At 42.0% G+C, this 21,984-nt stretch overlaps 1 protein-coding gene across 1 annotated transcript; it reads right to left on the minus strand.

The window, feature by feature from the left end:
- Positions 1-1,645: 1,645 nt before the first annotated feature.
- On the minus strand, positions 1,646-20,313 carry LOC116395492 (follistatin-related protein 1). The gene is made up of 11 exons (XM_031869429.1): positions 20,152-20,313; positions 19,991-20,047; positions 8,617-8,718; positions 8,348-8,477; positions 7,570-7,602; positions 7,228-7,358; positions 6,389-6,507; positions 5,941-6,053; positions 5,063-5,173; positions 4,847-4,941; positions 1,646-3,111 (listed from the first exon to the last, which is right to left on the minus strand). The coding sequence occupies exons 1-11, from the start codon at positions 20,152-20,154 to the stop codon at positions 3,070-3,072; spliced, it is 936 nt and encodes a 311-aa protein (XP_031725289.1). The 5' UTR covers positions 20,155-20,313; the 3' UTR covers positions 1,646-3,069.
- Between the last annotated feature and the right edge of the window lie 1,671 nt (positions 20,314-21,984).

Raw genomic sequence — 21,984 nt, forward strand, 5'->3', positions numbered from 1 at the left:
GCAATCGTTGATTGGTTAGTGTCCCGATCTGTCATATTGCTGCAGCGTCCATCAAGGGATTTGTAACAGGATTATTGCAGTTTTTGACTTTGTATTACAGGTGCATATTACCAGGTTGCGCTCTTTTTCAGTCTTGCAACAGCGAAAGAATCATCCATCATGCCAGCTGCGGTCTGCCATTATGCAACACCGCTCCTCTGTTGCATTATGCAATACTCTGCTGATGTGCATAGAATGATTAAAAAACAAACGTACAGGATAATTTGGTTCCTCCCACTCTATTCTCATCATGATACTTTATGAGGAGTGGGGTAAATGAGATTTTCTTAAGGCTTACTGTATATAGATGATAGATACATAGATATCAACTTTATTCATCCCCAGGGGGAAATTAGTTTGTAGCAGCAGCAATTTACAGAGTCAAATATAACGTATGGAATGCACAATATATACAGTACAATAAAATAACAGAGCAGATATTGAATTTGAAGGAATAGATTAATAAAAAATAAGATAAAATAGAATAAAAATGCACAGTATATACAACGAATAGAGTGGTATTAAATGAACTAGGTAAACTAAACAAACTGAACAGTAGTGCAAGGATCACCAACAACAAGCAACAACCGTGTGGCGTTGTGGCCATGTGAAGGATGATGATCTGGCCAGAGGTGATTTGTTATAAAGTGATATTGCAGAGGGCAGGAATGTTTTTCTGTATCTGTCCTTGTGATAGTTTGATCCAATCAAACCAGTCGGTTGAACCACAAACAAAGCACAGCTGGTCTCTTCACTATGTCATGCTCTCATGACTTCGTTTGGGTCAAGATAACCTTTTGGCAGAACACATGATCCTAAGAATATTTTTATGAAACCAAATGTGTTCAACATAACAAGTTATATAAACTTGTTTACTTGTGAAACCAAATGTGTTCAGTTCAATCCTAAGTTATATGATGATTTTGTTCAACAGCAGTGGGATTGTTAAAATGACTAAACAGTGTTTGGAAAATGTGATCTGCCACCCGGACCAGCTTAAACACTGCAGTGTTGTTCCCATGGATGTATAAAGAGAACTGCATTGTGCCAATGGACTTCACATTATACTCTTACAATGTCAAGCCCAATAGATTAAGTATGTATAGCTATAGCTATTTAGCACTTTTTCTAAACAAAATGTCAAAGTGATTCACTGTGCAAAGGATTTAGCACAATGTCAAATTAAGAAAAATCATAAATAACACAGCAAAAGAGCCAAAACATCAGTTTAAAAAAAGCAAGGAAATATAAATACATCTCAATGAGTTTGTTAAAACAAAGACAATTCATTTTAATGATGTATTAGTGAGAGAAACTCATTGCATTCACTCAGGGGCTTGTCTCATAGGTAATAAAAAAACAAGATTTAATTCTTAAAGTCAAAAGAGTCTAACGGGGTTCCCTACACTTTGTATTCATTAGAGGAAGGAATAACTTGATGTATACTTTCTAATTCAGACTACTATCTCAGTCAGTTGCTCATTATACTTCAAAAGAAACTTCTTCAATGTCTAAAGTTGTAATTTGGCAGATAAATCACACACACACACACACACACACACACACACACACACACACACATACAGTACAAAGTGACAAAGCCGTGTTGTGGTGAATGGGCTTTATTGGCGTAATACATATTCCTTACAGTCACTGCACTTTTAGTGGAATATAAAGAGTTAGATTGGACCTAGTAATGCAACTTTCACACGGACAAATATCAGAGAAACAGTCACAAAGCACTAGTTTACTGCTAAACGTCAGCAAAGCACACTCACTCTTTCAATGCCACGTGGCATAAAAGCCTTCGTGCAGGCAAAGGTAGAGACCTATACTTTTTGCAGGTCTAAGGCACTGATTTGTATTGTCAATCCTCCTAAATAAGATACAGGATTTTAACAAATAAACACATTCAACCAACCAAACTACTCTCAGCATCACACACACAATCACGCACAAGCACACTTAACTTATATGCACCCAGTTATTGATGCGTCTACACTACTTCAGCTGACAGTGAGGCTAGTCCTTCTGTTAAGATGATTTTGAAAGCACAGGTATAGTGTTGTTGCTGGGTCCAGAGTAATGTTTTCCCTGGAGGATTTTTGTTCATCATTCAAACACTTCATCAAGACTTTGGTTTCAGTTTTTTCATCATGCTATATTCAAAGATCAGGTCTCTGCTGGATGCAGTCGTGCTGCTCCACACTGAAAGCTGGACCGCTATGTCTTTGACACACGTTTAACCGAAAAAGCACCAGAGAGACTTGCCTGAGCATAACATGGGAACACGATGAGTTCAAACTCGAGCCTATAACATACTTTACATAGAAGCAAACTATTTTGCGGCATAATTATTACGAAGATACAAACAAAATTCAGGCTTGTGCTAAACTAAAGCCTAAGAAACTATAGAGAGAAAGAAAGAGAAGTGCATTGGTCAAGTAGTGGCCTACTGTGGCAGTTCTAAATGGCATCAAAATCAAAATCACTTGTAGCTTTACTCTCTTGTCCCAGCTTCTTTAACCAAGCTCCTGTGCCTATAAGGCACATATGAGGGTGTGGAGAAACACGCTGCACCAGGTGTCAAGTAGTCAGCTATCTCTGTACTCCGACAGCTCCCTCATTTCAACAGGTGGATTCTCCTAGTGCCTTACTTTGTTACCTTTTCAAACAACGACTTCCATATCCCAACACAGTGACAACTTGACAGGTTTTGTTTCATAATAACTGTAAAAACTATAAAGATTGTAGTAGAAATAGCCCCAGGGCTAGTGTAGAGGCGCAGTACTACAATCAAATATGACAGTACTTAACACAAGGGAATCCTATAATACTCTTTGATAGCCCCTGAATCTAACAAACATCAACACAAACACATAAACATTGTAGAAAATGTATAATAATTAACATACGTAGCAGAGAAACATAAAAAAAAAAGTCAGTCGAATGACAACACATGGCCGCAAAGGTAAATCAAGTATGGAGGAAGGGTGATGACGTGCATCCTCTCGTTTATTGCGTCCTTATTTAGGCCTCCTTCGTGCTGCTCTTCATCTTCTGAACTGTTTCCTGTTAAAAAAGTTGACAGAAAAGTGAGTGTATAATTTACCGCTGAATATTTAATGATGTGAGTACATATATCTGTAAGCTTTTGTGTTGTTTTGTTGATTAACATATTTGAAAGAACGCATATCCCTTGAATACGACTAAAGCAAGGAAGCAAGGTCCTTATGACTGAATTTAGCGCACACCTGGTCACACCAAACTTGTACCCACAGAGCCACATTGTGTTTACAATGGCATTAAAAGCTGCCCTTCTGGAGTACAGGGTACATGACCATGCTGACTCAGCCATGGCCTCAAGCCAGAGCCCTAGTCCTACCTTGTGAGCCTCATGCTCTCATTCACACATATAAGCAAGCACATATACACACAAGAGTAGACATGCCACAAAAAATATTCTGAATGTAGAGGTTCCAGAAAGGTGTCAGGACAGGTTTTAGAAGTCGGTTCTAGAGCTTCACTCTTGGGCTGGAGAGGTTCTAGATCCCTGTTCTTTGTCTAGAGAGGGACTAGAACGGCGACCATCTTTATTTGTTGTCTGGGGAGGTTCCAGACCTTATTTCTTTTGTTGTTGGCAGCAATATTCCATTGTGTTCTAATACCAAGTTATTTTTCAGACATTTCTGTAGCCAAGTGTTTCTATCATTGTTCTTCCTCAGAATAGGCTATGCAATTAATTATTTTCTACATCACACATTTAGCACTGCGCTCCTATAATATGCAGACTCACAATGGACAGTTAAAAATACCTATCAATATTGACACAGCTAAACCAGAGGTAGCGTCTTTTTTTATTCCATATCCTTACCTGTAAAAACCTGGTGCTAACATTACCCACAATTCAACTCGCCTCGACCACCGTCAGTTCAGTCTGAGATTCAGGTGTGATAAGCTAGTAGTGGCTAACCTAGCTTCGAGTGGCTGGCCACAAGCAGAAATGAGGAGCGGGCCAGAGAGCTCTGGTAAACTCACTTATTTATAACTCTGCATCCCCAGATTTCTTTCACTTTCTAACTTGTAATCTTCAGAGATCTCGGTCAGATTTCACAGGCTTTATACAACTTGTTTAACATATTCAGTAGTAGGTTACTCCCCAAGACCCGTAAAGAGACTTTATTGTGTAAAGTCGGCGGAGCTCCCCTTTAGGACTGCAATGACGATTCTGAATCGTCCACACATCTTCTACAATCTATAATAAATGTCTTCCTGCCATCTGCCTTCTATTTCATATCCATGGCCATTTCATAGATTAATCGACCTAATTTAGAAAACATGTCTTTAGTTCCCACCTTTGATTTACTGTTTCCCTTTTTGAGCAGGGAGTCATAAGGCTGCTCGTGCCCTGGCTCACTGAGATATGTTAGGCTGGTCAGTCACATAAAAATGTACACCCACCAATTCCTCTGTGTATTGTTTTGTGCTGGTTGAGCAGTTTCACTCAAATGCTCCTTGTCCAGAAACACATTGCAAGTAATGACGGTTATATCCCGAAGGAATCTAAAAGCCGACACTTGGCTCATGTCGGTGGTATTTCAGGGACCTTCTAACCAGATGGAACCTTATGAGCAGAGGGCAGTGAGCAGGAGCTTTGAAATGCACTTTAAAAGCTGTCCAGTGGATTTGTCCTGTTCTGCAGAGTATTTCTGGGATGTATTTCTGATTCTGATTTATGTTGACATTAATGATGAGTGCATTACATGTTTTGCTTGTTCACACGTGTTTTCAGATTGCAGAGACAGACCTGGTGCTTGTTGAGCTCAGCCACACGGAGGTTCCACTCCTCCTCAGTCATCTCTGCCCCAGTATCTTCTGTCTCATCCACAGCTGCCGTTTTGTCTGGACAGATAACAAAATAGTCAGAAAATGGCCACAGGGCATTCGTCGTAATGTCTGAGTGAGTGACTATAAATAAATAAATACAAATAGCATGAAGATAATCTCCAGTATTTCAACTCACCAGTGCAGGTCATAGCAGTGCAGACCCAGTTGCCGCATGCACAAACACAGCGGTTACACTCTACCTGGGTCTCTGCTCCGTCCTCATATGTCTCATCCTCCAAGGCACATTCTGCAGAGAGACACAGGGAAAACTATTCAGAAGGAACCACAGATAATAGACTGTAGAAGAAGGATAAGAAAAACAGCATTACACTAATCAATTTCCATGACCAAGGCTTGTCAGCATTTCAAAGTGCCGCATCATTCATCCAGTAGCTTCATTTTACATGCCTTTGGCAAGTTTTAGCTTACTAATCAAAAGTCAGCAAATCTGTCCACACACCCACGTGAAGCAACTTAAGCAGAGTGTCCATATAGTGTTTTCTGGCAGAAAAGTGCTGGCAAGTGCTCAGAGTTGCCACTCAGCCATAAGTGTGACGGAGAATAAATAAATACATTCAAGACATTTCCAAAACATTTTAAGATGTGTATCATTCTCTTTCAGGCCTAAACGGCATGAATTCCACAATCCAAGAACCTTGTATCAGTGGTAAACCTGGAATTTCTGAATACAAACGCACAAAGTTAACCACACATGTCTGTGTTTACTTGAGTCTGGTAAAGCTCCAGGGTTCAGTGCTCCGTTGCAGATGTTTTTTTTTTATTTCCGTGACTCTGCTTCCAGTGAACTTTATCCCCAGATATACTGGCGTCACATGACTGAGCAGACTGCCGTGACGATCCAAAAACTCTGACTGTATCTCAAACTATTCAGAAATGCAATTTGAGGCTCATTTCCAGTTTGCTGGGTGTCGGGACTGCCTGACTGAGTTTATGTCAGTGCATCCATACACTATATCTACTATATCTTATGTCAATGTGTCACTTTAAGCTCACTCTTCTCTGGTGGATTGAAGCCAGGCTTCAGGCAGTTGAGGAACTCATCAAAGCTCAGCTTCCAGTCAGCGTTCTCATCAGAGAGCTCAATGAGCGCATCGACACACAGGCTCCTGGGAAGCACAGATAAACATGCAAACACTTAATAAACATCATCGCCTCATACGGTGACAACAGGACATTGCAGAGGAAATAAGCATACAGAAGAAATGATAATAACTTAGGTGTTTTTGCCAGTGCAGGCTCCCACAAGAGGCCTTCAGTAAAGTTTGCACTAGTTCAATGACTTGCTGTGTTGCTTAAAATAGCACAGCAGCAAACAGATATCAATCTGTGTGTGCAAGCGTTGCCACAGAACAAAATGTTTACAGAGTTTGAAGGAAAGGGTAGCAAAGGATAGCTATTTGCATCCTGTCCTGTAAGCATGCAAACTGACAAACACACTGACCTGAGCAGCTTGTTGCTCTCCTGGTCAGCGTAGGACTGCAACTCCACAACCGAATCATTTTGCTGGATGAATTTGAGCAGCTCTGAGGAGTCCAGCTGAGCATCGCCATTGTCGTAGGACTACAGAATCACAGAGAAGTGGTAGAGGCACAGTTAACTCTTATGAACAATAGGACTGGCATTTCATACAAACATTATATCTTCAGGGGTCACTCTGTATTGTGATCATGTGGGTCATGTGTGTACCGGGAAAAAAAATCTTCGTGGGTGTTTCTGATAGACAGGTCGGTCTAGGCTACCAGTAAATTTGCCATCACTGCCACAAAATATACCAAGGGCAGACCAATTTGCATGACAATAATGTTGTGAAATTAAGTGAAATCAGATTTGCATAAGCATCCCAAGTACTGCCTCCACTTACAGCCTGTACTTCTGTTGTAATATAAAATAAATGGGGCTGGAGCAGCAATGGGTGTTGGAGCATGAAATATTCTATTCATATCATCATTTTTGGCATGCATCTTTATCCATGCATCCATTATCTGTAACCACTCATCCTTTTACAGGGTTGAGGGTGGCTAGGGCCAATCCTAACTCACATTGGGCGAGAGGTACACCCTGGACATATAGAGACAGACAGCCATTCACACAACATCATAGTATTTATCACATGAATAATTAGACACAGTCTGGAGTGGCTTTTAGGATCAGGGGGGTTGCAGGAGGCCCATAAACGGGTAACTAACCTGGGATACTCTGTACAAAGAATGTCTATGAGCAAGTGTGTGCACTAATTGAGACGAGGGTCTATTCAGTTCTGTCCAGAGAAAAGAAGCCAACCTTAAAGTACTTGAGCAGGATGTCGGAGAAGTTGGATCCTTTGACAAACCAGCCGTCTGGGACAACCTCAGTCTGCAGCCACTGGATCACACGACCCCTCAGCTCATTACGGTCAGCAGCATAGCAAACCACTGCCGGGGTGAAAGCATTTCTATAGGTCAACAGCATTACTGAATAATCCAAAGGGTAAAAACGATCTTGTAAACGATATCACGATTGATCCCTGTCCTTTTGTGCATATGTCAGTAAGTCTATGTCCTTTATAACGGATCATAAAAAATCATAAAATAAAGTCACATAATATACATAAAAAATACATATATCACACACACAAAAACTCACCTGGGCTGGCAGCGGACTGTTCTGGTTTCTTCTCTAAAGGTTATTAAACAAGAGAGAAAGAACATCACATTTGAAGCAAAAAATAAAAACAAATCAATTGAACAGCATTAATTTGATTGAGATGATTCGCGATAAACTGGCTCTGAGCACTTGGCCAAAGGTCTGCAAAGAGGAGAGTGTGACATAACTTCTTTCCACGAATACCTTTTCTGCCACAGCGCTGATCAATGTTCAGCTCAGCTGGGACTCAGTCCCAGTGCGACAAGTATGAGCAGTGAAAGTCCACAGAAGATAAGATGCTTATATTAGATGCATTAACAAATACGTCAAGGCCAGGAGTGTGCAGTGACGTGTGGGTGGCCTTAGATGGCTGACTATCAACCTGTTCACCTCTCATATCAGTTTCATTGATATATATATATATATACGTATATATATATAGTTCAGGGATCACACGCTTATTATTTTTATTAAGTATATTCAGTATTATCAGCACTTTTAGCATCTGACAGCTGAGCCAAATTCCATCCCATTTGAAGGGTCCGATACTTAACAAAGTGTGGTCTGATGAAAAATGGTTGTGTCACATTTTCGGGCCAGTAGAAATTCATGTTGGGTTAATAAACTTGACAGCTCACTGTCCACATTCACTGGCCAACTCCATCTGCTGAGGAATATTGTGAGATGCAATGGGAGGCTCCTCAACAGCTAGTGGACCCTGTGGTGAGACTTTCACATTTTGTGTAATGGTGCCTTGTGCTGCTGCTGCTGCTCGTACCGAAGCAGTGTCCATCGTGGGCCACCTGGATCTTCAAGCCAGTCAGACAAGCATCTCTGTGGAGCTCACAGTGATTCCTGTAAGTCTTACTATTGCTGCCACACACTGACCTCTTGTGGGGCTTACAGCTCTGGAAAGAGAGGGGCAGAAAAATCAAATCTCACTCTCAAGCACAGTCAATTCAGTATTTATTTTTTAATTCTCTACATTCACACTCCTTTCTTGTATGGAAGTGATGTCCCTTGGTGAGCCACTCACCCAACACTCACCTCTATACACAGACAGCTGGGCTCCCCTTTCTCTGTGACAGTGCACTCTCTGCCGGCCCCACAGAACACATTGGCACACACTTTGCTCTTGCTCTGCAGCTCCTGAAAGAAATGAAACCAATTGTTGGCACTTCAGAAATAACATTGGTTTTCTACAGATTTCACCCACAGGGTGGCGCTGTTGCCCTATTACTGTAACATACATATTTAACGGCCCTGAGGAGGTGCTGACCAGATTTTAAAACACAGACCAGACACAAATTTGCAATTGGATTTAAATCCTAAGTATTATACTTTCATATTAAACCATGTTTAATCAAAGTTTCTCCTCTGTCACAGATCTAGGGAGACAGTATAGAATCTGCCCCCTGATGATAATCCAAAATGAAGATGCACTGTCTTAAAGCACTTCCACAAATATCTCAAAAATAACTCTACAGACTTCAAATAAATGTAGTGGAGGGTTAGGCCGAGGGCACAAGACGAACGATTAACCTAGTTTTTTGGTGTCATTTATAAAGAACTGCTCTCTAATGACTCCTGAACTGTGACATTTAAAAACAATTGCTGAACAAATATCAATCAAAAGATATTCTTCCTCAATATATTCCACTATTTCTTGGACACATTGTTTGATTTCAGACAAATTTAATCTGAGCCATCCTGCAAAGTTTGATGGCATTTCCCCTCTTGGTGACGCTGCCTGAAATTATGAATTAAAATGGCAATAATAACTTTGTGGGCACTTGAAACACATTCACTCCTCATGCAAAGTCCTAATATTCCTGAGCAGCATGATTAAGATATCCTGAAAAAATATCTCAATCGGCAGGATTACCTGTTATTGTGTATTTTGATTAACATTTCTTTTGTTCAATTAACACATTTAGATTGTTATGCATCCTGGTAACTGCCTTATCCCTCTTCATATTTTAGTCTAAGCCCTTTTGGTCTCTCAAGAGCCAGTTATGTTTGCCAGTAGTTGCCATGTCAATGATGACCAGACGTTGACCGTTCTCCACTGAAAAGCCGATGTCTTCAGCGTGGATAACACCACGCAATGCTGCTAATTAAAACAGGGTGTTTACAACGGCCTTCTGTGTGAAAGACTGAAGACAGAATGTGAAGCATGCAGGCAAACAGAACTACAACCAACCTGTTGGCTCAAAACAAACAAAATCTAATGTTTCTATTATTTCAGTGCCAGTTAAACTGTTATTGTCGAGAACATTTAGTCAGTCTCATTTTTACTTGTTGACATCTGCCTTTGTTTCTTTGTCTTTGTTGAAGAATGTCGCCTCAGGACTCGACTTGCCAGAAAATGAGTTCACTGGTGCTACAAACCAACCAATCACAACACGCCAAGCGGAGCTCCGAGAGCGGCTTTATGACCCTCATTACCTCCTCCTTTCCCTATCTGTGTGTGTTATGTGTGCGTGTGTACATGGTGTTTCCACATCTGGAGTCTGAGCTGTGTTTTCCTTTGGGCCCCTTCCCATGCTCCAGACTCCCCTCCTCCTCCTTAATTAAGCTGCTGTTTCCTGTAAGAGGGAGACAGAAAGTTGGCCCTCTGTGCGTGAGTGCACGTGAGCTGGCCTCCAAGCCGCTGCGTGTGTTTGTGAGTCCAAAGTCTGGTATGTAGGTTAAACTGAGACTGCATTCTTGTGACCCGAACACTTATAAGCTCACTAATGATAGAAAATAACAAGATGGATGCAGTGAGAGGGGAGCTAGTCACATGCAAGCATCGCAGTGTAGCAGCTTTAAAGTGGTGAGAGGAGAGGGATTGTAGGGGTTTGGTTCATTTCTATGCATCCTATAAAGACACGCACACGCTTGCACTCCAAGGTTGAGGTCACGGAAAATCTTCAAAGCAATCCCCGTGACTTTGAGCATGTTGGACAATTCAGTTTGTTAGACACAGATGTGCTAGAAGCCTGTTGAAACCTGCAGAAACCTCAGATGAGAACATGAATAATGGATATAGGATGCTTAGATTAATCTAGTATATATGTAGAGCTCTGTCAGTCCATCTCTCTCCGAGTAGAAACAGCAGAGGATCCCTGACATTTAGCTGATGAACAGAGAGGCACAAGGCTCTTTTTTTTTCAGCTGATTCAAGTGGATTGTTGCTATGGTGAGAGCATGTACAGGCTCCTGTTGTGGCAAGATCACAGAGGTGTCAATCAAAAGAGGCAAATGGAACCAAGCCTCATAATGAGATCACAGCGGAGCCCACTGTTCAGAATTCATGATTGACACACACTGTACAAAACAACGGACAAAGTGACGCTAATGTCATCCAACCAACCTTCAACAAACCAGGGAAGGGAGGCTGCGTTATGTGGTCATTAATCATGCCTGCATGGATTTCATTGTTGCCATGGACAGGAGTGTGCAGACATGCGTCATCATTGAGAACAGTTACATAGACATAGTGTCCTGTTTTTGAGACTGAACCTGTTTTTGATCGTTATTCGTGATTTGCAGTTTACATGGAACCATAAAGAAAATGTATCTCGTGTACACATGATTCTAACGCATTCCTAGAGCTAGACTAAGAAATTGGCCAAGCTGATACATTAGTGGTTATATGTAGTGGACTATGTAGTGATTTCAGACACAGCCAGTGATTTAAGTTTCGTCTTTATGCTAAGCTAAGTTCAGCTAACCGGCTGCTGGTGTGCTTCATATTTAGTATACAGTCATGAGCGGTATCAATCTTCTCATCTAACTCTTGGCAAGAAAGCGAATCACTGCATTAACGAAAAATGTCAAAGTCTTCCTTTAAGATTACCAGTTTAAGAATTGAGAGTTTGGAAGTTGAGAGCAGTCCTGCACACAGTTCCCAGAACTGGATAAGGTGTTAAAAACTACAGTATCCCAGTTCTATCACAGTAACACCTATTCAGGTGTCTCAAAACTAAGATATGGGTTTATTCAAGTTTCAGAAATCAAGATGATGACGGTGATGCTTACATGCAGAAATATGACCAGGACTTTACGCAAACCCCACAGTGACTGGGATGCTGGGACGCATGTAAACACACTCATTAACCCAATCACCATGAGAACAGATATTGTCAAAAATGAAAACAAACAAACCCGCTGCGGGTGTCCTTCTTAAATGGCATCAATTTTTCATTACGCCAACAAAAGACGCCACATTTTCCTTCTCTCCCATTTAAAACCGATCACGGGAGCCGGAGCTCTGATAAGTGACTGGTGAATCATAACAGATTAAGCAGAGGCGCTCATACAGAAAGCTGCCTCGAGCATAAAACAGATTGCATACATTTCACAGCTCATTTTCCTCGACTCCTTGCCCTTTTTCTTCCATTTTTTTTCTTCTGTTTTTGTCTTTTTGTCAGGGGGTGAAAAATATTTAGAGGTTTTAAGAAGATTAAAAGATTGAAGTGATATTTATCAAAACACTAAGTGCATAACTGAGTCCTATCTCGGCATGGTGCCTCTCGATTCAGGTCTAGTGTACTTTTATTTCTCCTCTCTGTCTTGTCATCTTATTCTCAGCGCCATGCCCTTCTACGGCTGCAAGAGACGTGTCAGTGATCCGAGACTAACTTTGCAGAGCGAGATGGAAGTCAGAGGAGGAGAATAGGTGAGCAGGGAGAGGAAGAAGAGTATGAGGAAGCTATGTGCAGAAAGTCTGACTATTAAGAAAGAGGTACATGGGGAAGAGACAGGAAATGAGGCGGCGGTTGTGGGCGCTCTGAAGTCAATCTCTCCCCTGCCACGTGTTGAATGGCTCCATGCTGAGACAGAATGGAGTTTAAAGGGCAATGTATTCTCGCTTTAGTTAAAGAATTAAAAAGCATTTTCCTTCTCCACTGCTGACAAGGGCAAAGGCAGTACAACAGCAGCAAGGCTAATCCTGCACCCACCAACACATGAAAATCACATTAACATCTATCCGCATGTCTTTGTGCATCTCCCCATACACACAACAGTATGAGTAATGGAGCCTATCCGCCCATAACTGTGTGTTTTGTGCACGCGCTTGTGTATGTGTGTGTGCGGGTGTATCTCGGTGATGCTCCATTGATTAAGCAGGCAAATCAATGCCTCTCTCCTATGGGAGCCACTGTGAATCCCTTCCCACAATGCACCATGCCCCGCATTAACATAGAAAACATTGATTTACAGATTGTAAACACCCTGGCATTGATATGTTCCTACAGTGACAAAGAGCATAATGGGCATTACTTTAAAAAATGAATGCGTTGAATACTGCATTTAACCTTTCTGTTAATGAATTATACAACAATATGACTTTCTGTAGCGATCAAGATCAGTTTAATCAGCTTGATCGGTTTATTGGGCACACAGAGCTTCATTTAATGCAATCCAATACAACAGACACAGCAATAAATGCTGTTCATATTGAGCTTTTCTCAAGACCGCGTGACAGAGATGATTCAGCGCTATATGCTCAGTGTGGAGGTTGTACTTTTTGGTGCTGTTGAATTGTACCACATGACCAAAAGGTGATGGGTGGTTCAGCTTGACTTTCATCGGCCTCTCAATGACAGAATTTAAACAATTACAGAATATAATAAGCTTCATAAAGATATTAATCATTGCTGGGCTTTTGTGATGTATTTTTTGGATGGAGCTAGATGTATCTGTAAGCTGGTACCTAAGCGTAAAAGATACAAACGTTTGACAAAACATGTTCCTTTTCCCCCTAAGGTCTGGTGTGTGTTTTATGAATAAAATATTATGCTATCTGACAATTTGAAATATTAATGTACAAATTGTCCCAGAAGGGTGCAAGAATATGGATGAGTAATACAGTTTTCATTCATTCTGGTCACTAATCCTGGAAAAAAGGCTCAGTTTCTATTCTCAGACCTGATTCTCCCTCAGATTTGTAACTGTCAAACAAAATTCATATTTTATACTGGAAATAAAATGCTGCTAGAATAATAAAAAATGTTTTACAATTAAAATTGATAAGTTACTTACCCCCCGAAACTCACAGTTATTAATCAAAGAAATTACATTTCAGAACTCGTCAGAAATTAAAACAATGATGCTGACATGAGCAGATTAGGGAGTCAAGTCAAGACAGGCATTAAAGCTCCCAACTGTGTCCTGAAGGCATCAAGATGTCTCAATTTAGATATTGTTTTAGCTGACATTAATATTCAGCAAAAAATACAAGTTGTAATACTGAACCCTTTCATGTGAAAGCATGAGAGGAATAGTTCAGCTACTGGGAGATTATTAGGTCACAATTATTCACTGCCTTGTCTGGAGTGAAGAGAAGATCGATTCCGCTCTCATGTAGTAAATATGAAGCTCCAGCTGGCAGCAGGTTAGCTTAGCGTAGCATAAAGACTGGAAACAGGGGGAAGCCGCAAACGTGGCTCTGTACAAAGGTACACGTTCAAAGGCATCATACAAAAACTAAAGAATAAAAACAACAAGTTGCAGTTCTAAAGGAACTACTTCTTTTAAAGTACTCTTTGAAGACTTTTAAGGAGTAAAGAGTGTGAGACTTAATGTGACTGAAAGCAGAAATATTGTTTGTTTCTGACCTACAATGACTCCATTCTCTACATCGTGTACTTCATTATCACAACAGGTAGTCTCGGACTGACAGATGGACAGACAAATGCACGCACAGCAAGGCGACTTCTCTCTAACAGCCTTAAAATGCGACCTACTGTTTACAAGCAAGCTTTTAAATTACAACGAGGTGAAATAACGGAGGCGGAAAAAGAAGACGGAAGGCGAAGGGCATAGATGAGAGACAGAATCAGGAGTTAGGAGGTGCACATTCCTGGGCTTTGTTTGGCCTCAGCCGGGGTCCGACACAGTTCGTCTTGAACCAAAATCTCCTCAGTATCTAGGTCAGAGAGGTGCCCCTGCCCCCCCCCTCTCCGGCATTTCCCCTGCTCTCCCCATGTGTTGTCTCTCCAGCCCTAGACTTTCCAGCGCTCCTCAGCTCCATGAGATGTGGGTTCATGCCAGGAGCGATGAGAGGACAGGGAGGGCTCGAACCGAACAGCTCGTCTCCGTCTGCACTTTCTTGCTTCTCTTTCCCTCTAACCAGGCCTTACGAGAAGAGAAGTGGAGCACAGTCAAAAGGAGAATGACCACTCTTGCTCTTATACTGCACGCTGGCTCTGAAACCGTTTGAGTGTATTCGAGCTTGTGGCTAAATCCATCGCACGGGGGAGAAACATAACAGGACTGCCATCGGCTCCGCTTTCGAATCACTACAGAAAGTTATAGCATGTGCCCTCAATAATTAAAGTGCCTCCATTCTCAAATCTCTAGCATTTCGTACTTTTGAATCTATTCAACTATATCTTTGCACATGCATATCAAATCAGATTCAGTCTCATTCCTTTCTCTACTTGACAGCCTCTTGAGAGCAGGCATACAAAAGCACTTTTTCAACCTACATCTACATGTTTCCTTTGAGCTGGCAATCATGCTTAGTATTTCATGGATTTATATATCAATGAGCTGAGGCTGGAACTGGCTGTTTCCTTGGAATAATGAGGCCAATGTAAGTCAAATTAGAGGGTGTAATAAAGATATGAGCTCTTTGTATGAGCTCTACGGGTGGTCTCAAACACTCCTAGTGGGCCCAGGTCTGAGATTAAACCTGCAGAAACAAAAGGGACTTTTGGTAACGACCAGTTTACACAGATTGGCATGTTATTCTTCGCCCTGTTTCTTATTCAGTGTCAAAGGAATGCACCAACGGACAGGATGATATCACCCCAGTCTGCAGCCTCTTATTTTACACCCAGAGGCCCCGTTGTTCAAGGGCTGAAATTTACAGCTACACCCTGAAAGAAACAACGGGACGAAACGAAAAGGAAGAAAGATGCACAGAAAGAGACAGAAAGAAAGGAGAGAGAGACAGAAAACACAGAAAATGTGAGAGAAAGAGAGACTCTAAAGAAAGGCAGGAAAGAAGCCGTGTTCTGGGCAGAGCCACATCTGCTAGCAGTTAAAATGTCAGCGGAGAACATAAAATGCTATGAAGTCAGCACCACCCCCCCAACCTCCCCTCCCCTGTGAACTCTGTTGTCACACTGCTGGGACAAAAATGTTCCCTTTTTCTACCACCTGACACGGAACAATCGCATGTAGAACCACCTCACCTTTATCCATCAAAACCTCTCAACAGCAACCTTTCTCTCAGGTCATCTCTTTCTGCACAAAGCACCGATTGTGTTTGTTTGTTAATTATCTTCCGTGTCACTCTTATTCTTGGTGCATGCCTCATTTTCCTTTCACTATCTTTTTCTCTCCGTCCACTTGGTCACCTTCCCCTCCCCTCTCACCCACCCCTGCTCTGTTCTGGGCATTCTTTTCCGCTGCCAGGAAAGGAGAGAGGAAGGGAGGGAGACAGGGAGGGTCCATGCGAGGCTTAGGGAAAGGGAATGAGTAGATTCCCTGCCCTCTTTGAGGCCAGTATTGGGGCTAAGGGCTGGAAAATGTCTGCAGACGAAAAAGGCCAATTTACAGACTGCAGGATGTAAGTCAGTGTGTGCGGCCATTTAAAATCTGTTCTGAGATCTAAAGCTTAAACGGGGAATGATACATCCATGCAACTTAATCTGGGACACAGACCAGGTCTCATAAACTCCCACTATTCATATCATATTTGTACCCATAATTCATAGAAAACTTGGTGCCTGGTTCCACTTTGACAAATAAACACATGATAGAAAAATCAGAAAAAAGAGCTCAATCAGAGCTAAAACGATTAGTGAAACTGATATACCCAATTATTAAAATCACTCCTGAACGCAGACAGTATATCAGATGTAATCTAGTTGTTTGTTGTAAATGTCGGGTTGTGTAATAGAACCGTCACAAGAACATTTCATTTGTTACGTCGTAAACCACTTCAAACCACAGTTAAAAACTGTGTAAGTGACACACTTCTAAGCTGTAGCAGTTGTCAAGGCTTTCTGGTTAATGGTAGAAAAACTGAGCTGTGACATTTGGAAAGAACAATGCCAGCCAGTTAATCACTCATCCCACAGTGACCCCGTTTTCACCAAGCAAACTGCATTTTAAATGCAGGGCCTGATCTCAAGGTGCGCCGTCTACACGGGCCGCTGGATACAGAACCATCTCTGGTGAAAGCAAATGTGTACTATGAGCTCTTTTTTTTATCGTATTAGAAAACTGTTTTGAACTGAAGAAAAACGGTGTGTCAATTATTCAACACGTCACACACTGATGTTAATTTATTGCGTTGGACCGCGAGCAACAAAGAGGAAAATAATTGGAATCCGTCACCCTTTATAAGCTGCATTCAGAGTTACTGAACTGATTCAAGCCTTGCCACCTATATCTATGTTTAACTATTAGTACAAAGATGGTATATGTTACATATTCATCATGTCTCACTCACAAACCCCTTGAGTAGACTTTTGTGCTGCTCTTTGTCATTTGAGTGTGCGTTAATTCATGTGTGTAGTGCCTCTGAGTACAGAGTGCCGGTAATGATAAGACACCAGTACTGCTGGTAAGCTAAATGAGGACTCCTTTTAAGCCAAGCCAAGAGTGAAGAGAACACACTGCAGGGACATGAGACACAGTACACCCCCCCTCTTTTTGTCTCACTACACAAGTCTTACCTCACCCCCCAATCTCCCCTGTTATAATTGCATGACTGTGGCTCCATCTCCTTTCTGCTTTACATCGCTCTGTCTCAGCGCCCTCAACATTCCCTGTGCAGGATCTATGACTGGATGTTGGGCTACAGTAATTAGAGCAGGCTGATACAGACAGAGGACACAGCGTCCCCTCATGCTCATGTTCCCTCCACCTGGGCAGATATTTTTAGCCCACCTTGATTGAGGGAGAACAGGCATCAACATGGCAACATGGCGAGGTGCAAGAGAGGCTGTGGCTCAATCAGAGTCAGCTACAGATCCAGGGCCTCCACGAGAGAACCAGCTTCTTCTTCTTCTTCTTCTTCTTCTTCTTCTTCTTCTTCTTCTCTTCAACTTGTTATCATAATCCTCTCAATTCTCGGACCATGAGAGAGAGAAGAGCTTGTCTGGCTGCCTTGTTGGGCTGACTTCCTCTTGATTGTATGTTTTTCAGCAGCTAGCGCCGCTGCAGATAACTAAATTAACCACTGTGTCATTCCACCCTGCCACGGCGGATGACGGAGGATAAAACAACAACACTGCATGCCATAAAAACAGAAATATAAACAACTCTCTCTGTTTTTTATGCAAGTGTGTGCTCACATGTCCCCCAAGGCTGGAAACTCTTAAGACTTTTACTGCGCCTGCATCTCGACCTCATTTGCATATCAACCTCCCAGTGTGTTTGAGTAAAGCATCAACATTTTACTCACAAGATGCATATCTCAATTCCTGCCTGCAGACACACGCACGCACGCACGCACACACACACACACACACACACACACACACACACACACACACACACAGTTTTACACACAGCCCTGACCCCGAATCCAACCGCACTACATCTCTAAGTTGCTTGTCATCAAATGCTGCAATTTCTCACCTCAGGAAGCACACGGGCATTCTCCTTCGTAATGAATCAGGGGTTAGTGTCCAGGTTTAATACCCGACAGTCACGGCAGAAAATAGACACATCAGTTCCCACACAAAGAATCCTGTTTTCATCAGTCTTTCCAGCTCTTTAATGGAGTAAACCTAACACACATCCCCTCATCTATACATAACCTTAATGCACACCCTGCCGGCTCATCAGATACAGCTTTGCTCCGACTTGTTGACCTCCTTTAGACGGCACACTGGAATGCCAGATCAGGCCCTTCCCACGGCCAGTCAAAGGGCCACATATTATCAGGGTAATTACCTTTGGAGAATAGATGCCTTTCTAATTCCTCCCCATTAACTTCGTGGGTGCACTCAACAGACTCCGGCTGTGTGCTCCGTCTTCACCGTGACATACCTCACATATCACGTCTGCGAATCCAATAAAGGCGCACACAATGGCACATTTTCCAGCCAGAGAGCAAGGGTAGGGTAAGCAGTGGAAGGTCAGTGGATGGGGGGGGGTGGCCGGCACGTCAGGCTATGAGTGATGTCATGGCTGTCGTGACACTAATGGGCATCTGCGTGAAGCTGTAAGGATAGGGCTAGGCAGCGGACAATTGGTTTGTCATGTGTTTCGCATTTGGCGAAGCTGCTTGAAAGAAAATCTATCCTCTAATTAGGCTACAGCTTTTCCCCTTTTGTTTGTTTCCTCAGCATGCAACTGTTGTGCAGGTCAACAGAGGAGTCAACACAAAGCCAGGTGTTCAACAGCTGTGTTCCCTGAGGTTAAGCCCGTCAACCACCACCTGGCGCGAGTGTGTGTGTGTGTTTCTATTTCTTCACAGAATTGGCATTTTGGGGGATACGCTCATTGACTCTCTCACTGAGAGTTAAAGATCGAAGGGGTTCATCCCTCTGCGCAGTCAGGCCAGCTAATCTAACAGCACATTATCTCTGTTTTTACTCAGAGGTATATAGGAACTACTTGGCGCTGCAGTGTGAGACCCATAAGGTGAGTATTCTGACAACTCTTGAGCACAATCACAACCCCAGAGTGTACACAGACCAACACACACGCTCCCTCACTGGCCACCCAAACACGGTGTCTGTGTGCCATTAGAGCAGCTGGCGGTCGGCGGAGCGTTTAGCACCCAAGCGTCCTACAATATTGATGGTGAGGGCCTGTAAGATATACACAAACACTAGCCCTCCCTTCTTTTCTTTTCACAGCTGTCTGTCACTCTTCAGTCCTCTTATGGCAGCTTCTGCTGTGTGAACTGAAAAACTCCACACACAGGAAAAAAAGGAAATGAGACTATAGGAGGAGTGTGTGGTCCAACAGAATGCAAAATGTGAGTGTTTGTTTCAGGTAACAGTCAGAAAATACTCAAACTGCCATACATGCATCGTTTTTAGGATTAAGAATGGTGTCCCTATTGAAAGAAACTGTCCATTTGGCAATTTGGTTTAGCCTGTTTTTTCTCCACAATGGAGCTCATCATTGCGCATGAGTGGCTCCAATAACGGCATAATTGGTTCTCCTTAATAAGATAAATACTCTAACAAGCCAGGCGCAGCACAGTCAGCTGCAAATGCCAGATTTCCCCCACAGTGACGTGTTTTGTCGGATAATGGACTGACTCAAACCCTTTTCCAGATGTGTTCTAGCTCGTCTAGCTTTGTGAACAAAGCTGATGTGTTAATGTTACTCCAGAGGGACAGTTTGGTGCGGAAAAGCGTTTAATACAGATGCAAGGCATCGTTTGGTACCCATTTGAACCCTATGAATACATTGTCATAGTAAAAGATAAAGCCGTTTTAGCTAAACTTACCTCCGCGTTAGAGACAGCCACGGCCAGCAGAAGGAGCGCAGCGACACTTCGCAACATCTGGACACGAGAAAGGAAAAAGTAAGAGTTTAACATTTCCATCCGTTTTTTCACACATCAGCGGAAAACTTGAGGAGAATGCTACTTTTCACGCACTACGTTACCATTATTTTGTAAAAGCAGCTCGGCTCGGATATGTGCTCGGAGGAGGAGAGGTGCTGGTCTGGGTGTTTTTGTCGGGGCGGAGGCGAGCAAGAGGTCCGTACAAGAAATTTGAGGAGCGCTGAGGAATTCGTGCCAGTCCGTCAGTCTCTCCTCCTCCTCGCTCACCGCCGCGGCCAATGAAAACGTCTGGAGGCTTCCGGCGACGTCTATACAAGAGCAGAGGAAGGGGGGGGGGGGGAGGAACCGAGGAAAGTGTGTGTGTGTGTGTGTGTCTGTTTGAAACCATCTCTCCCAAAAAATACCTATGTGGTGAGTGCGCGTGACATCATTACTTCGGAAGAGGGACCAAGTGTATACTTAACGTCAGGGCACACAGGAGGTCTGCACACCAAATAAATACTTTATTTTTTCCTTTTTCTCTTTTTTTTTTTAAGGCAACGTTTCGATCAGTAAGATCTTCCTCGGGCCTCATTTGTGTTTTCTCTTTCTCATCCTCCCTGATGAAGATCATTTCAGACAGTATCACATGCCTCCAGCAGTCAATTAGTTTGTATTATAAGTCCTTAAGAAAAAAATCAATCATCAAATTATCATGCAGGTTTCTTTTTTTAAAGTTTGTTCAAACACCATGGTCTGGTTGGTTTCACCATTTAGTTAAAGCTGTGTTAGTTTATTTTTGGTCACTAGGGGGCAGAATAACTCCAAACCATGCTGACAGATGCACGCTCTTAAAACACTGTTATGGGTAAAGTAGAAATATGAATATTGACACAACCAGCAGACTTCGTGCAAGATTAGATTTCCATTCGATTTGGGAATAATACACTCATTTGTATTCACTGAATATCGCTATTTGCTGCTGCTTGAAATGAAACAATGAAAGAACACAAAACAAAGGCCAAGTTCACATATTTGAAATGTGTCATCTCCTTTTGCAGTACTATATAACAAACAAATGTAAATTGAAATATTAGGTTTGTAAATATAATTGTCTCCTGAAAATGTCAATGTTTGAAAATGACACTATCTGAAATTGCCAGACCTATTATTCAGCCAGATGAAATAGTATTTATGTATTCAAAGAATTAGAAATTACTAAGTGAAATAAATTATACACCTTGCTATCTTGTTAACTCTTTTTTTCCCCAAGATACAATATAGTTTTGTCAGCAAATTGATGTTATGTACGTATTGAGATCCCAATTCTGACTTTTTAAAACTAATTCAGACGTATCCCTGCTGTGACACTGCTGTCTTAAACAGATGCAATCAGATGCGATAATAAAGTGATAATTAATAAAGTGATAATAAAGTGATAATTAATGGGTTTTTCTTTGTTTTTCTTTTCCAATGTTACTTGCCCAAAAGGAAATATAATTATTTTTAAAGGTCAGGATCAGGTTTGTGTTTTTATTTCTCATTTGAAGGCCCTTCGGTTGTGTTTACTTGTGTTTCTTATTATTGTTGTGTGATATCATGTTTTTATAAGCTGTTACGTGGTTGATCTACAACGCAATTCAAGCCTGAGTCCCTTTCCAACAATGTCTTTCAATCAGATCCTATATCTTAATAAATCCTGTGTAGAAAGCCCCCTTTTCCCCCATGAACTGAATATTGATGTCCATATAGGTTCTTATGATTTAACTATTTCAGGATTACAAACCACCATGTGTGTGCATGCTCCAGCGAGGAGTAATTTAAGAGTGATGAAGAAGAGCAGTCTGAGGTATTGAACACTGCCGCACGCTGAATTCTGAATAGAAAGGAGAGGATGAATGAATCTGTTCCCACTGCAAGCCATCAATTATATATAACTTCATCCCCTCTGAGGA

Source organism: Anarrhichthys ocellatus, unplaced genomic scaffold (assembly GCF_004355925.1).
Source record: "Anarrhichthys ocellatus isolate YVR2014 unplaced genomic scaffold, GSC_Weel_1.0 scaffold47, whole genome shotgun sequence".
Lineage (NCBI taxonomy): Eukaryota > Metazoa > Chordata > Actinopteri > Perciformes > Anarhichadidae > Anarrhichthys > Anarrhichthys ocellatus.